The sequence below is a fragment of the Mirounga leonina genome, unplaced genomic scaffold, assembly GCF_011800145.1.
Source record: "Mirounga leonina isolate KUSES-001 unplaced genomic scaffold, KU_Mleo_1.0 Mir_150, whole genome shotgun sequence".
Lineage (NCBI taxonomy): Eukaryota > Metazoa > Chordata > Mammalia > Carnivora > Phocidae > Mirounga > Mirounga leonina.
The window spans coordinates 28,938,989-28,953,654 of record NW_023270374.1 but is presented as its reverse complement, the minus strand read 5'-3'; the positions used below and the strand labels follow the sequence as shown (position 1 = coordinate 28,953,654).

The window sequence follows — 14,666 nt, the reverse complement described above, 5'->3', positions numbered from 1 at the left end:
TTCAGGACTGCTTGTAACAGTGGAAACTTGTTAAACAGCAGTGAATAAGTATTATAAAAAGGGGAATGGTTAATTTTGGTATATGCATAAAACAGAATACTAGGCAGCTATTAGTTCAGTGAAAAAAACACCTTACAAAATAAAATATTGTATAATTCTGTTTGTGAAAGACACACACACTCCTAGATACACAGAAAACTTCTGGAAGGATAGGTAAAATATTGTTAACAGTGGCAGACTCTGGCAAGCGGAACTAGAAGGAATCTGCTGAGGGGAGCTTTTACTTTCAGTTTTATACCTTCTGTACCACATGAGTTTATCTGTATTTACAAAATGTTTTTAGTATTTTCAGAGGTATTAAAGGCTACTTTCAAAGCCTCTTCTTTTAAAACAAACAGGGGAAAAGCAAAGAAAGACGCAAGAGATCTTTCAGTAAAGATGCCCAAACTAGATCCCACAACAAAAGGGACAACATCTGTGCCAGTGAGCCAGCTTCAGCCAGGCCCAGAGCGAAGAGCAGTGTGAGCTACAGTCCCACAAAGCCAAACTGACCTTCAGCCTCTTCAACAGCCACTGCAGAAGACCCTGCTGGGCAGCCTCGGTACACATCTCAGGCCGGAACTCTGCCATGTTTTCCACAATAGCTAAAGGGAGACAGACAGCAGTCATGTGGGAGGGCAATTTTGTTTCCATCTGCAACAAGCTTGCTTCCCTTCCCATGACAGACACCATATTCGTCTTCCCACTTCCTGTATTCCTCTTAGCCAGATGCTGTGTTGTCATTATTAGATTAACCAGGGAGATGCTATGGTTTTTTTTTAATTCAAGTAGTGTTGCAAGTAAAACTCCTAACTGAAAATGATGAAATTTACAAAAGGAATGTGATAGATGTTCTGTGCTAATAGGGAACAACACTAGAGCAGAATACAGAGAAAGGTGGATATCTGCCCAGGAAGGCCTTCTTAGTCCTCACTGCATGGGAGCCCCAGAGACCTGTAACTGAAGAGACAGGGGACTGACTAGGCAGGAAGCCTAGGGAAAAAAATCAGGGGATGGTGAATTCAGAGTCTCTTCCCTTCCTGACATTCACTTTCAATTCTCTTTCTCTGGATATTGCAAGGGAAGCAAGCATGATCTTCTTAATTGAACAAAAAAATGTGCAGAGAGGGGAAAGGCCATGCTGGCAGAGGTAACTGTCAGGTACTCAGAAGCAAATATAATTGGTCCTGCTATCTCCTACAAGGGCCAAATTGCTGCTAAACAGAAAAATTAAAACTTAGGAGGCCAAAGGAAAAAAAAGTTATTACATAACCATGATACTAAAAAGGGGGACATTTTTTAAAAATCCCCTATATAGTTCCATTCTAACACATCCAGTGCTTTCATTTCCTTCAGGGCCCCTTCCGCTCCATATCCCAGGATACGTGACTATTATAAAGGGGATAGAGTTAGGTCCACGTTCTCTAAGCCCAATGCCCAGAACACATCAGATCTGAATTCTGAAGGAGAAAGGGATAAAGAAATCCCCATGCCTCTTACGCTCATCCTCACTCCTCTGCCGCTGTCAGCCAGTGGGAAGTTAAAGACTCAGGGGGCAGCCCCCTCAGGGAGTGGAATACAAAGCCATGTTAGCAGAGTAGCAACGAGACCCCTAAGTTACTTTCTCACACTTTCTAGGAAAATCAACTCATGCATTTTAATCTCCAATGCCCTTATCTTACTCCTCTGCTTATACTTTAGATGGCTTCCCGTTGCTCACTAGAGCCAAATCCAATCATCTTGCCTCGGTTTACAAGGTCTTCCACCATCTGGGCAAACTCATGCCTCTGGTCCCGTCTCCCGTTACCACTACCTCCCACTGCCACAGTACAGCTCTACACTTTCCCCAATCCCACGCCCACTCACAGCTTTACAACTCTGACTCTCTCCTACCCAAGGGTCCTTCTCACATTTCTCTGTCAAAATGCACCTGTCTTCATATTCAGCCCCAATCAGCTACCTTTGGAGACCCTTCCTCACTTCCACACTGCTCTCCACTGACTCCTATTATACCATTTGTCTCCCTGTATTATCTTTCCTTTCCGTTCAAGGCTTTCCCATCAGTCTGCTTCTTAGGGAGTTAAGACCATGCCCAATTCATCTTTAATCTACCCAGTGCCCAGCACAGTGCCTCACAAACTGCAGGTGCTCAATAAATGAGAGAGGGATGAACCTCCTGAGCTGCTGGTAGGCGACCGTGCTGAAACTAGACAGATCTCTACAGACAGCCAGCCTGGTGCTTTTTTCATTATACCAGGCCCTTTTTATTAACAGTCAGTTAAGACTTTTGATAAGCTTTCTATTCAGCAAAATCCAGCATTAGGCTAACAGATGGTAATGCCAAATTCTAGCTCTAGACTAAAGCCAACCCCCAAGTTACAGATTGTTGTGTTCTCTCTTCTCTTACTCCCTCGGTGCTATGTCTTCCCTCTTGTTTATGATAATGCTCACAGAAGAGAGTATAAAACTATAAGAGAAATCTGTGGTAGACAAAAAGACTTGAGAGAAAAATCTAATCTCATCAAAATTTCTGCTTCAGCTGGGCCTCATTCATTTCTCAAGCTCTGCTTAAGATATGTCACCTTTGGTTTTTTTATAAGACAATGACCAGTGATAAAGGAGAACTACCCAAAACCACAATTTTAAATAGGTTCGACAACTTTGCCAGGAGAAAGACCTGGGAGATTCAAGGAGGAGGAAGGGAAATACTACAAAAGACACCCACTTAAATTAACATGTGATGAAAGTGCATCCAAGTTAACAGCAATATTTCAACTAAGTTTACATGGCAAACTACACTTAAGAAGATAAACACTTAACTCTTTTGCAAATAAGCTGTCTTATAAAGGTACTCCATTGTTCCAAAGTTTGTAGTCCCACTGAAGGAAAGTAGGAAGAAAAACCAATATGGGGGAGTAAAAATTGTAAAATACACACTTTCTAAAGCTAAAAAAAAAAAAAAAATTCACCCTGCATAGACATGACCCTAACATTTGAAGGCAAAGTTCTGCTAAAAGGAACCAGTTTTTGTCCAGGAAGTTACCCTACTTAGTGGATTTCTGCTTTTATTACTTGCCAAGCCAAACCAAAGCTGCAGTTATATGAAATTTACACAAGGGTCCTCATTTCTGGAGCGGCAGTCTGGGAGTAGAAGGAAAGAAAACACTGCTGCTGTTGACTCTATTATGAAGGAAGAAAGAAATGAGCACCAAGCCCAAAACAAACACAAAGGTCTCTGATCACTGGTCATCCTGCCCCTCACCTAGAGTGTTGTGGACACCATCCGCCTCTTCCTTCACGGACTCATCCAGGCGCTCCAGATTCTGCACAAGCAGGGCCACCACCTGCCCATCCACCTTCAGCAACAGGGAAGCAAAAGGAGAGAGGGATACATGTCACAAAACAGTCCCAAAATGAGGGCGCCTGGGTAGCTCAGTCGGTTGGGCGACTGCCTTCGGCTCAGGTCATGATCCTGGAGTCCCGGGATCGAGTCCCGCATCGGGCTCCCTGCTCAGCAGGGAGTCTGCTTCTCCCTCTGATCCTCCCCCTCTCATGCTCTCTGTCTCTCATTCTCTCTCTCTCAAATAAATAAATAAAATCTTTAAAAAAAAAAAAACAGTCCCCAAATGGTCCCATTCCCATACTTTCTTCTCACCTGCATGAACAAAAGAACTGATCGACCACCCATAGTTTACGGAGTGCTGCTCTCCCATCCCATTACCTCTTTGACTCTTGAAGTGACCCCAAGGCAAAGAAAGGGCAGGTTTCATTATCCCTAACTTAAGATGAGTAAATCTAAGCTTTCGGAGACAAAGTAAAATGCAAGGTTACAAAGTTAGTGAGTACCAGCGCTAGCACTTGAACCTAGGTCTTCTGAAATCAAGTTCAGTGTACTTCCCTACGTAATTGAAACAAACACCTTGCAAAAGCACCATCTTAAGTCAGGTCAATAGTTTGCTCAAGTCCAAAGCGTGTTTCTAGACCACAGCACCAAGAGATGTTTAGTTGGGAAGTTTATTTGCCATACTTTACACTGACCTCAAAATTTAGGGTTATACTCAAAACATTCCTAACGTTCTACGCTAAGCTTTTATGAAACTATTACTTCTGATGAATTTCTAATTCCTTCTTGAGAACAGTATTAACATAATAAAATGCCTGGCATTTGTATTACATTTAATGCATAGAACAGCAATTAAATTTCTCTAATTTGATTCATACAACCTTATAGGAAACTGTCAGTAGTCCTGTCATAGAGAGCTGATATTCAGAGATGAACAGCTTAGCCAAGACCAAATGGCTACTGGGCAGTAGCAGGAAAAGCAAAAACCAAGCTTCCTTCTTTGGTGAAATAACGGTTATACTACTGCATGCTTCCCTCTGCACACAATCTGTACCCTTAGGGAGACTGCCCTCTGGGTAACCCTGATACAAACCCTGGACGGTAACTAAGGAAACACTGCATAATCAAGAAGTGATTATCCATCTGGGAACAACTTTCTCATCAGTAGCCAGTCAGAAACCTGTAGGGGAAGATGAAACCTGCCGTGCATCTGTGGTATATCCTCTCTGACTGCCTCACTTAGGAAATGGAAGTAAGTTATCACGATTAAATAAAATTATGTGGCATGCCTTACCCTGGGTCTAGATCAAAAATTAAGTAGAGAGTTTGAATCTAGCTCTTGACCCCTTCTGACATCTGATCATTCACTATTCGTATCTCCCACAGACCAAGAAAAACTCCAGTCCTTTGAAGGCAGTCACCAAACCCTTGTTCGTCCTGGCATATTCTTCCAGGGGTAGTGCAATGCTATGGTACATGACAGACAGTCACTTTGCTAAATTCAAATAAACCAACAAAACACTTACTTTGTGTACTGCAATCAGGTCTTTTATATAAACTGTTCTGTTTACTCTCGTGCAATCCTCATAGCTTTTACAGTGAGCAAACAAAGATCCAGAGAGGTTAACTAGCCTGGCCAAAGTCACAAAGGTTGTGGCAGAAGTGACTGACTCTAAGCATCTATTTTTTCCAATCATACCCTGTCACTTTGGGGAGGGGAAAAGAGAAAGAAGGAAACGTCTCATTTGACTGACACTGCCTAAACACTTGTGTATAAGATACCCAATGATACAATTGCAAACTGAGCCGGAGGATGGAACAATGGCGAGAGGGACAGATCTTAAAATAAGGCCTCTTTACTTTTTCTTGGTGACACTTAAAGGAAGTATCTGGCAAGGGAGAAAAGCTGAAATCATTGACTAATTTGCAAACCTGAATCATAAATGAGGTAGAATTTTCTAGGCTTTGCCCTTTATGGTGTGAAGAACAATGTAGGACACCAGCTGCAGATTTGAGGTGATACTGATGCCAGAATTGAGGGTGCCTGTAAATACGAGAATGAGCTGTTTTCCCCTCTTATCCCAAGGAGAGATACAATCTCACTCTCAAATCTCGCAGCCAGCAAAAGCTTCACCAAAGAAATCCACTGCAATGTTTTCCTTAATTAATTGGACAATTTGAGTATGTGAGAGGAAACAGAAAAACATCTCGGGGGAAAATATGAACCATGTCACAGTTTATTTTTCCCTAAATCACCCTGATTGACTTATAATCTCCCTGAATCCTAAAGCAGCAGACACTGCAAATCCACTGGGTATCACACTGCTTGTCGGTTCTGCAAACTGCTTCACCCGTTTCAGTTGCTTATTGCTCCTTTATCTGCATTATTTTTCCCCCTTTCCTTGATTCTTAGTTATGTTTCCCATCTCTGCTGTCTGCAAAATGTTGGGGGTACAGTGGCAGTATGCAACGCATTCAAATCCCAGAACTGAATGGGTATCTGGCTGGAGGAAAATCTTTTTTCTTGCCACAGAAATCTAACTTCTAACAGACAGCCTTTTCAAGCTTGTAAAGTATAAAACTTTATGTTTAGCTAGGTTAAATGCAATTTTATCTGACTGTAAGAGGGCCAAAGCAGTCAAAATACACTTAGCTCAGAAAACCCTTGGAAAAATATTTATATTATGCATAGCTCTGGATATCACCTAGTAAGAAGCACAAATTAGCATTCTGTCTTACTCCCTCTAGGCCCTTGGGTCTACCACCTTCATGCCAATTTTTTGCACCTGTGACTAAACCTGAAACCAAAACCAAATCCTGGTCAGGGACCAAAGTGTCAGCCAGAGAACTCTGGCATTAAAAATCATGACTGTCTTAAGCCTGACGTTTTCTGGTACGTCACCAGATACTTCTCCTTGTTAGCAGGTCTCCTAAACAATATTCCAGCAGGTCCTACTAAGACAAAGTTCAAGGGCATGTTCAGATATCCTTTTCCACTTGACCAGGGAAGATGGATATAAGAGAAAAGGAGGAAATTAAAAAAAAAAAAAGGACAGATGAGAAGGTTTGAAGGATTCTTTTTCTATCTTGTACAATCTGCCAATAACCTTTCTTAAGAGTGTGGAGTAAATTTTTCTACCTGCTATGAGTTCTGAAAATTTCATATTTAAAAAACTAAGAAAAAACCTCCCACATATCCACTGAATCTTGATCAAGCAGTAAGTTTTGAGGATACAAATGGTAATATGGTCAGAATGCAAAACTTATGCCTGTTGCCACCTATCTAGTAATATTTTAACTTCTCCTCTTGCTCCTCCAATTCATTATCCACACGGCTGCCAAGAATGGACTTCCTAAAATGTTTGGTCAGACAATGTTACATTCCCTTGCCCAAGATACTCCGGTTACTCCCCTTCACACCGGCAATTCCACCCCAGCTTCCTACCCTGGCCTACAAAGTCCTGAGCAATCTGGCCCTGAATGCGCTCTCTCCCCTCCCCGCCACTGTGTTCCAACAGTTCTGTTCCTCGAATCTGTCAAGCTCATTCCTGCCTTAGGTACTTTGCACTTGTCCTTTCCGAATGGCTGGTTTCTTCTTGCATGCCGAACTCAGGCCTTCCCTAACTATCTAATCTAACGTGACTTCACCGTACATCACATCACTCTATTTTAACTCTTTATGTAACAAGAGAACCACTATCTGCTTTCTGGTTTGTTTACTGCTTCTCCCCACACTAGAATTTGAGCTCCACAAAAGCAGACTCTGTCAGTCTTGCTCACTGCCATATAAGCCATTCCTAGAGTCTAGAACACACAAAGTACTCAATAAACATTCAGTGAATGAACGAACAAATGAATTTTGCTTGGGAACAAATACAAATGAAGGTGAAGACATTAACAGAAATGAGAATGGGATAAAAGTGATAGGATCCAGAAATTTACATAATAAATACCTTTAGAAGCAACTGAAAACCTGCCAACCCCAGCCTCACCTGAGCAGCACAAATGTATTGCCAAACAGTCCAAACCAAACCACTGAAGAACTTCAAAGTTGAATGTTTAAGTAGGGTTAATTGAGTGCAAGCATGGGTGTGGAGGGCAGTCCCCCAAGTCTCCACATCAAAGCCACTTTTGTGAAACTCTTCATACCAAATGGTGGCTCCTATAACCACTATGGCCAATGTCCTGGCCCGGCCACATTCCCACCTCCTCTGCTGGGACACCTGCACACATCGTCCAGTTAAAGCTTCCCTTTGAGGCCAGAGAAAGTACCTGCAGCTCCGCAGTCCTTCCTGATTCTTCCCCCTCACAAGTGATTGCTCCCTCCTCCCCACTTCCACAGAAGCTTACATCTCACAACTGTTCTTAATATTCTGCCTTGCATTATCAGCATTACTCATTTCATCCTTTTTTTTTTTAAAGCTAAACGTCTATCCTCCCATGCCTTATTTACGTCCATTCCCTTCAAAAAAAATTTTTTTGAGTATTCATTCAAAATGTTTTTTGAACATCTGTCAAAAAAAAAAAAAATGTTTGTTGAACTCAACCTCTCGCTGATGGCATATGATAAATATGTCATTTTAACTTGACATTTACTTAGTACTTAATATGTTCCAGGCATAATACCTCTATGAAGATAATGGCCAACATTCATTGGGGGTTTATTCTGTATTGGACACAATCCTAAAGATTTATTAAATATCTCATTTATTCCTCACTTCAGTGTTATGCAATAAGCACTACCTGTTATTACCATTCTACAGAAGAAGAAACTGAGTACATAGAGATGAGGTAACTTTCCCAAGGACACACAGTTGGTAAATGATAGAGCTACCACTTTGGCCACTCTCTTGATGGGAATCACATCTCAGGAAAGACAAACTTATGAACAGATGTCTATAAGCCAATGTGACAAGTGCCAGGATATACAAAGTGCTAAAAGAACACAAATTCTGCCTGGGGCGGGGTGGGGGGTGGGGGGGAATGAGCCTTAAAAAAAAAAAACTCAGAAGAGATAAGTTTTAAGTTAGGTTTTAAAGGATGAGTGGGAGTATTCCAGGTAGCCCAGGAGAAGCAAGGCCTGCCAAGCTGAAGGCAGATGTGAGCAAAGGCATGGGGCTGCCAAGCACATGGCAAATTTGGGGACTAGAAAGTAAGAAATGGCTGTCATCTAATCACAACGCTAAAGAAGTCCTAAGACTTCTTCAGAGAGGTATGCCAGAGAAGTGCCATTAAAGCAATACACTCTTGCATTTACTACTCTTAGAAAAGACTCTATTTTCCAGGCTACCAAATCAATTTGTTACAAAGCACAAATATTCACCTTTTGCATAAGTAACAGCAGTGGATGTGAACCAAATTTTAAGCCCCAAAGATCCCCAAGAATGCCAGGACAGCACTCCCTCCCCACAAATGTGCTAGTCTATTGCTCAGGACTTCCAATTGGGAAAAAGACCAAGGCAATAACTGCAAACTGCACACCACAATAAATTCTGCTCCATGCCCTCTAGCCTCTGCTCATTCAATTCCAGGCCTCTGATATTGGCCCCAAATTAAAACTACAAAGACAACTCAACCCTTGTAATATGAAAATACTTATCAAACTTCTTCCTGAATGCAGCACAAGGGTAAAAAAATAATAGTAATAAATGAAAGACCACCCACCAGTTCTGTTCTCTGTTATTTACTGATAGCTGCTGACTGGCTGCAGACAAGCAAATAATATATAGAAGTCTAGGGATGTTCAAATGTGATTCACACCAGCCCCACCAGTATAAAGCTGTAAGAGTCAAAATCTTAAAATGATAATAATAAAAAAAAAACCCTAAACAAACAGAAAACCCTGTATAGCAGCTACCTAACGGCTCCCCAGACTGAGGATGAACTGTTTCTTTCCAAACAAACAATAAAATCTGCACGGCCCAGCTTTTGTTGGTGGGCTTAGCAACACAGAAAACACAAAGGGGGCTTTTGTGGGAACTGCCGTTTCCGGGGACGTTTTACAGGCAGCAGCCGGGCTAGCGGCTCCTCTCTCGTCTCCTCTACTCGCACAGGCAACGGATGGTAATTAAAATCAGCCCAGGGACCAGGCAGCAAGGCTCACTCAGGGCCACCGTCATTAACCTCTGGAAGGTGAGACTGCACAAATGACACCGAGGGGACACAGAGCAGGGGCAAGTGCCACAGCCTTCCTTTAGATGCTCCTCAAAACAAAAGGACAACCCAACATCATCCTTTTCTTTCTGCTCAGTGGTTCAAAGGAAAAATAAAGGTCCTGAATTCTACAAAAGTGGCAGTTTGCTCTAGGAAGGAGCTTGAAAGAAAAATGGCAAAAGAAATTTTCATCAAACTCAGTCACAAACAGCCCTGCTGGACTCCAGCCTCAGACTCTGTAGGAGACAGGCCTGCTACCCGGTGGGTTCAGAGCCTCTCTGTTCACACCAAACACCAGCAACAAGCATGGCACATGGGAAACTGCCAGTGTCAAGGACCTTGACAGAGAGAGTGAGGAGAGGGTGGGTGGAGCAGCAGCGGGGTGTCAGGATCACTTGGGGCCCCAGGCCCAACCATTCTGATTCAGTGGGTTTGGGATGGGGCCAGAATATAGCCTAACAAACACCCCGGTGCTTCCAATACAAGGGACTGCAGCCATTTTTGATAAACTGTAAACTGCATCAAAACCAGTATTTACTAACATTCTTAGCAGAAAGAAAAGACCAGACCACAGAAGACAACAGAGAGGAAGGAAAATTAACAGAGCCTAGAGGGGGGAGACAGCTTGATGGGTGGACAGAGCCCCACAGGAGGTGTCAGGGTAAGAGGCTGGACTGGACTCCCTCCTCCACTTGCCAGCTGGGGTGCCTTTCCAGTCCTGGAGGCCTCCTTGTCGAGAGGGAAGCTGGTATGCTGGGGATCCGAACACGCAGGCTCTCATCCCAGCTGCACAGGGCCGGGCTGAGTGACCCGGTGGAGAGGTGCCCCTCTGTATCTGGGTTTCCTCATGTGTAAAGGGAGGTGATGAGAACAGACTGGTTTAACTCACATATAAACTCCATATGACTGGCTGCTGCCTGGAAGACTCTGAAGCCTCACCCAGGCTCCACAAAAAAGGCACAGAGAAATCCACCAGCCCGGGCTCTACAGGCAGGGGCTGCAACTCCGGTCGGATGAGCTGGAAGGTTTGTTCTTGCTTTTAACGTTCTCCGATTCCCTATCTGTAAAATGATAATGGTATCTGTCCTCACTGGTGCTTCCGGAAGGAGAGGAGAAACGTTTGTGCAAGGGTCAGCAGCACCACATGGCGGTAGAAGAACAGGAACACGGAGCCAAGAGAACACAGGTTCAAATCCCAGCTGTGTGACCACAGGCAAGTTGTTTCGCCTCTCTAAGCCTCAGTGTCACAGCTGGAAATGGGACTAGTAGCAGAGAGGATATGGTAAAGAGGACATAAAGTGAAAAAAAATGAGAAAAGGCCTGTCTTCAGCAGATATTTAATAAATGCTAGGCCTCTATAACCCCTTCCTTAACCCAGTTCCAGAGTATCAAGTACCCCACAAGTTGCATTTCTACTTTCTTACTCTCCTCATTCAGTGTAGCCTTGCCACGGAGCTCACACCCACCTGGTGTCACTCACAGAGACAGTGGTGATGATAACACCTTACACACACCCGCAAAACCCCAGAGGGACGAGCAACTTACCAGAGCATCGATGAGTACTTCTGCTCCCTCTTCACTCTCGTGGAGGGTGTCTATATCTGTTAATTCCTGAAGCAAATCAACCACAGCTATGGACACATGTGAAAAGTGTTAAGGGTATCACATATATACTGAAACCTTACTGACATTTTATTAAAATCTTTGCTTCCCTTCTGTTTCCTTGTCAATCATTTTATTACCGTTCACCTTTAATACACTGTGGCTTTATTAACATCTCTGCAACAAGGTTCTACTCACAGTGCGTGTTCAGTAAATGTTTTTAACTGACTCAGTCTTTTTCCTTATGCTGCCTTCCTGGTCACTTATTCCATAGGTTCACTGCATTTTCATAAATTTCAAAATTTCAAATAAATTGCTCAGGAGGCTGCTTTTCCAGTGAGAAACAGGTCTATACCCTTAACCCTATCTCACAATTTAAATTCTTGGAACTCAGTATAATCTGAACTACCCTGTACAGTTCACCTTCAAAGGCAGTAATGATTTCTGAGATGAGATGGCTGGTGTTCAGCTAGGGGTCGGCAGAGAGCGGGGCAGGACAAAATCAGTGTCAGATGTAGAGGGAAGGCTTTACACTGGACTGAGCTAGACCTCCCCCCCACCCAGCTCCCTCCTCTCACATACTGAGCTACTATGGACATAAAAGGAAGAACAATGAGAATTAAACACTAGACAAAAATAGAAAGAGGAAAATATATATGAAAGAAAGAAAACATGAAAGAGAGAAAAAAGGAGTTATATTTGGAAACTGGAAGGCAGAACTGAACTGCTTCCCTTCCTCACCTTGGAAACACTCTCTCTCTCTTTTCTCTTTCTCCCCCTCCCTCTCTCTCTCTCTCTCTCTCTCTCTCTCTCACACACACACACACACACACACACACACACGGACACCATGCACTGCCGACCTGCATTTCTGAATGTCTACGATGAAGAAAGCACTGTGATGGTGACAAAAGCAAATACATTATTCATTCTGGGTCTCAGTTTCCTCATCTACAAAATAAGAGCGTTCAATAATCAGAGACATTTAAAAAATTATACACCACAGACAACTGCCAACATGTAACAAATGAGGAATACAGACGTCCTAAAAAAGGAGCAATCAAACTGAACTCGGAAATCAGGAATGATTTGCTAGAGAAGACTGATCAGAAAACTGGCAACTAAAAAGGATGAGGGCAGAGGGGCGAGAAAGCCGAGCCATGGGAGTAAGGGCAAAGAGACTGGAATGTACAAAGGCACGTGAAGAGGAGAACATAGAGGATTTGGGAAGGGAGGGGAGGACAGAAGAAAAGGGAGGAGAGAGAGAAAATTACAACTAGAACTCTATGAAGAAAATAATATTTTGAAAGAATAACCTAATAGCTGTATACAGGCTGCACTCAAGCATTGAGTGCCAGGGGCGGGGGTGGGCAGGTGGGAGGCAGGATGAGGAGGTAGCTGGAGGGTGTGAGGGCTGGGCGGGGAGCCAGGTCTAGAGGAAAAGATACACCAGTCCAGAGTGAGACAAGGTCAGAATCAGGGCAGTTTCACTAGAACTGGAAAGAAAAAAATAAAGGAAAGATACAGGACAGAGTAACAGGAATGATAGGATTTGCTAGCAACTGCCAGCTGACGTTCCAGGTATTTTCTGAACATCTTTTGCTGAAAGAAAAACTATTGGAAGGTTTGTTTTATTCATTTATAACCGACTAGCTGATCATCACGCACAAGTAATTAAGCTATCTGTGTCTTCTTTCACTCTTTAAAGTGACATTTACCCAAAACACCGGAGTGCTACAAAACTTAATATGTAAAAGAGCTTAAAGGTCTTTGGACAAAACTCCTTTATGTGTCTAGTCTACTCTTCATTAACCAAGTGATCAGAAAGCGGTTGACACAAAAGACCATGGATCATACTTGACACACAGTAAACCAAAGCACAGAAGTTGTCTGAATTAATTTTAAAAAACAAAAACTGGCTACCCAACTAACCCCTAGAAACCCCAGAGCTACCCCTGACTAGTAGGAATTAGTGGTAAAGACTGCAACAGTTGCCGCTGTAATAACCACCATGTGTAAAAGTCATCAGTATGCCAAGTGCTGTGCTTCCAAATTCTCACAAGGGCGTTTTAAGATACGTGTGATCCCCATTTTACAGATCAGAAAGCTCAAAGCTCAAAGTGGTTAAGTAACTTAGCTAAAGGTCACTGCAATAGTAGGGGAGAATGTTAGGTCCATCCGATTCCAAAAACAATACTTTTGCCACACTTCATACTAATGGACAGGGGAAGACATACCAGCTTTAAACAGGGCTAGGTTCGTAAATCCTAGCTAATGACCCTACCGTAATTACAAAGATCTGTCACATATTTCCGCCAAAAATTATTAAGTTTCAGGAAGAAACAAGATGCTGAAAACTCCCCCTCCTCCTCATCTAAGACACTCTCAAATATATTCTCTTGAAAAGTTCTTAAATATGCATTGTAAAAATCTTAGCGATTCACATGCTTATTTAATATATATGACATTCATCTATGTATCCATCCATCCATCCACTGTAGAGTCAGATGTCTATAGGACACAAATATGAATTAGGCATATAATAAGTACTATCATTACCTTCCTTGAACAATGCCATGCAGAACTAAGTACTTATTAACTCATATGTGATGGATATTCATTAAACAACAGCCTCAAGAGACAGGTGGGGTATATATGAAAGAACAAGAGATGAAGAGTCAGAGCAAACATGAGGACAGGAGTCATGTTGGACAGGAGTCATGTTGTATTCATCTTTGCTTCCTATCTTCAGCGAACTGAACTATCCCAAAACTATCACTAGCCGTGTAATCCTGTCCAAGCCCCTTTATTTCCTTACAGCTTAGTTTCCTCGCCTGTACAATGGTGGCAATGGTCTCTCCCCAGCCCATCTTGCTGAGTAGCTAAAAGGAATAAATAAGGTCACGTATGTCGAAGGCCAGGCAAATCAAAGTAAAAGAAAATATGAAAGCGTCTTCTAATAAAGATTGTTAGTCAAGTCTTCCCACAGAATGGCCAAGGCCCTCACTGTTGCCTTCACTTTTTCCTGAAGCCTCTAAAATCTAAAATGTAGGCTAACAACAGCATGGTCTTCCTTTCTGGGTCACAATGAGTTGGAAGATCTAATTTTATATTTTGGCGATGCTACAGACATTCAGATCGATCAAGTCCTTTTTCAGCCTCTCAGGTCTATGGGCCAGGTATCATATTTTTCTTTGATTAGTCTTATACCATGCTCACAGATGTGTCACATTAAACCTCGGAACTTCTTTTAAAACGGAAAAGAGTTTGACAATGGTGGTGGTTTTATATAGGACAGGATAAGTGTCTAACTTTTACCAAGGAAAGTCATTTCTAAAAATGTTCCAGTGGTTATCTCCTTGCCTACCCTCCTGCCTCAGTTGAGAAGTCAAATATGAAACCAGTTACCAGTTACTGGGTCTGGTAAATATTTCATCAATTCTACTGCTAAGTGATTTTACATAAATTCCTTTCACCAAATTAACATTTCAGCAAGGCAGTTAACGAGTCCATAATTGTAATCAACTCC

General features: G+C 42.5%; 1 protein-coding gene across 1 annotated transcript in view; it reads right to left on the bottom strand.

The window, feature by feature from the left end:
- Positions 1-14,666, bottom strand: part of CTNNBL1 (catenin beta like 1) — a 162,237-nt gene that overhangs the window by 91,750 nt on the left and 55,821 nt on the right. Inside the window, exons 5-7 of the mRNA XM_035006293.1 lie at positions 11,081-11,178; positions 3,302-3,395; positions 553-644 (exon numbers count right to left, since the gene is read on the bottom strand). Of these exons, the coding sequence (XP_034862184.1) occupies positions 553-644; positions 3,302-3,395; positions 11,081-11,178 (284 nt within the window). The remainder of the gene's footprint in view (positions 1-552; positions 645-3,301; positions 3,396-11,080; positions 11,179-14,666) is intronic.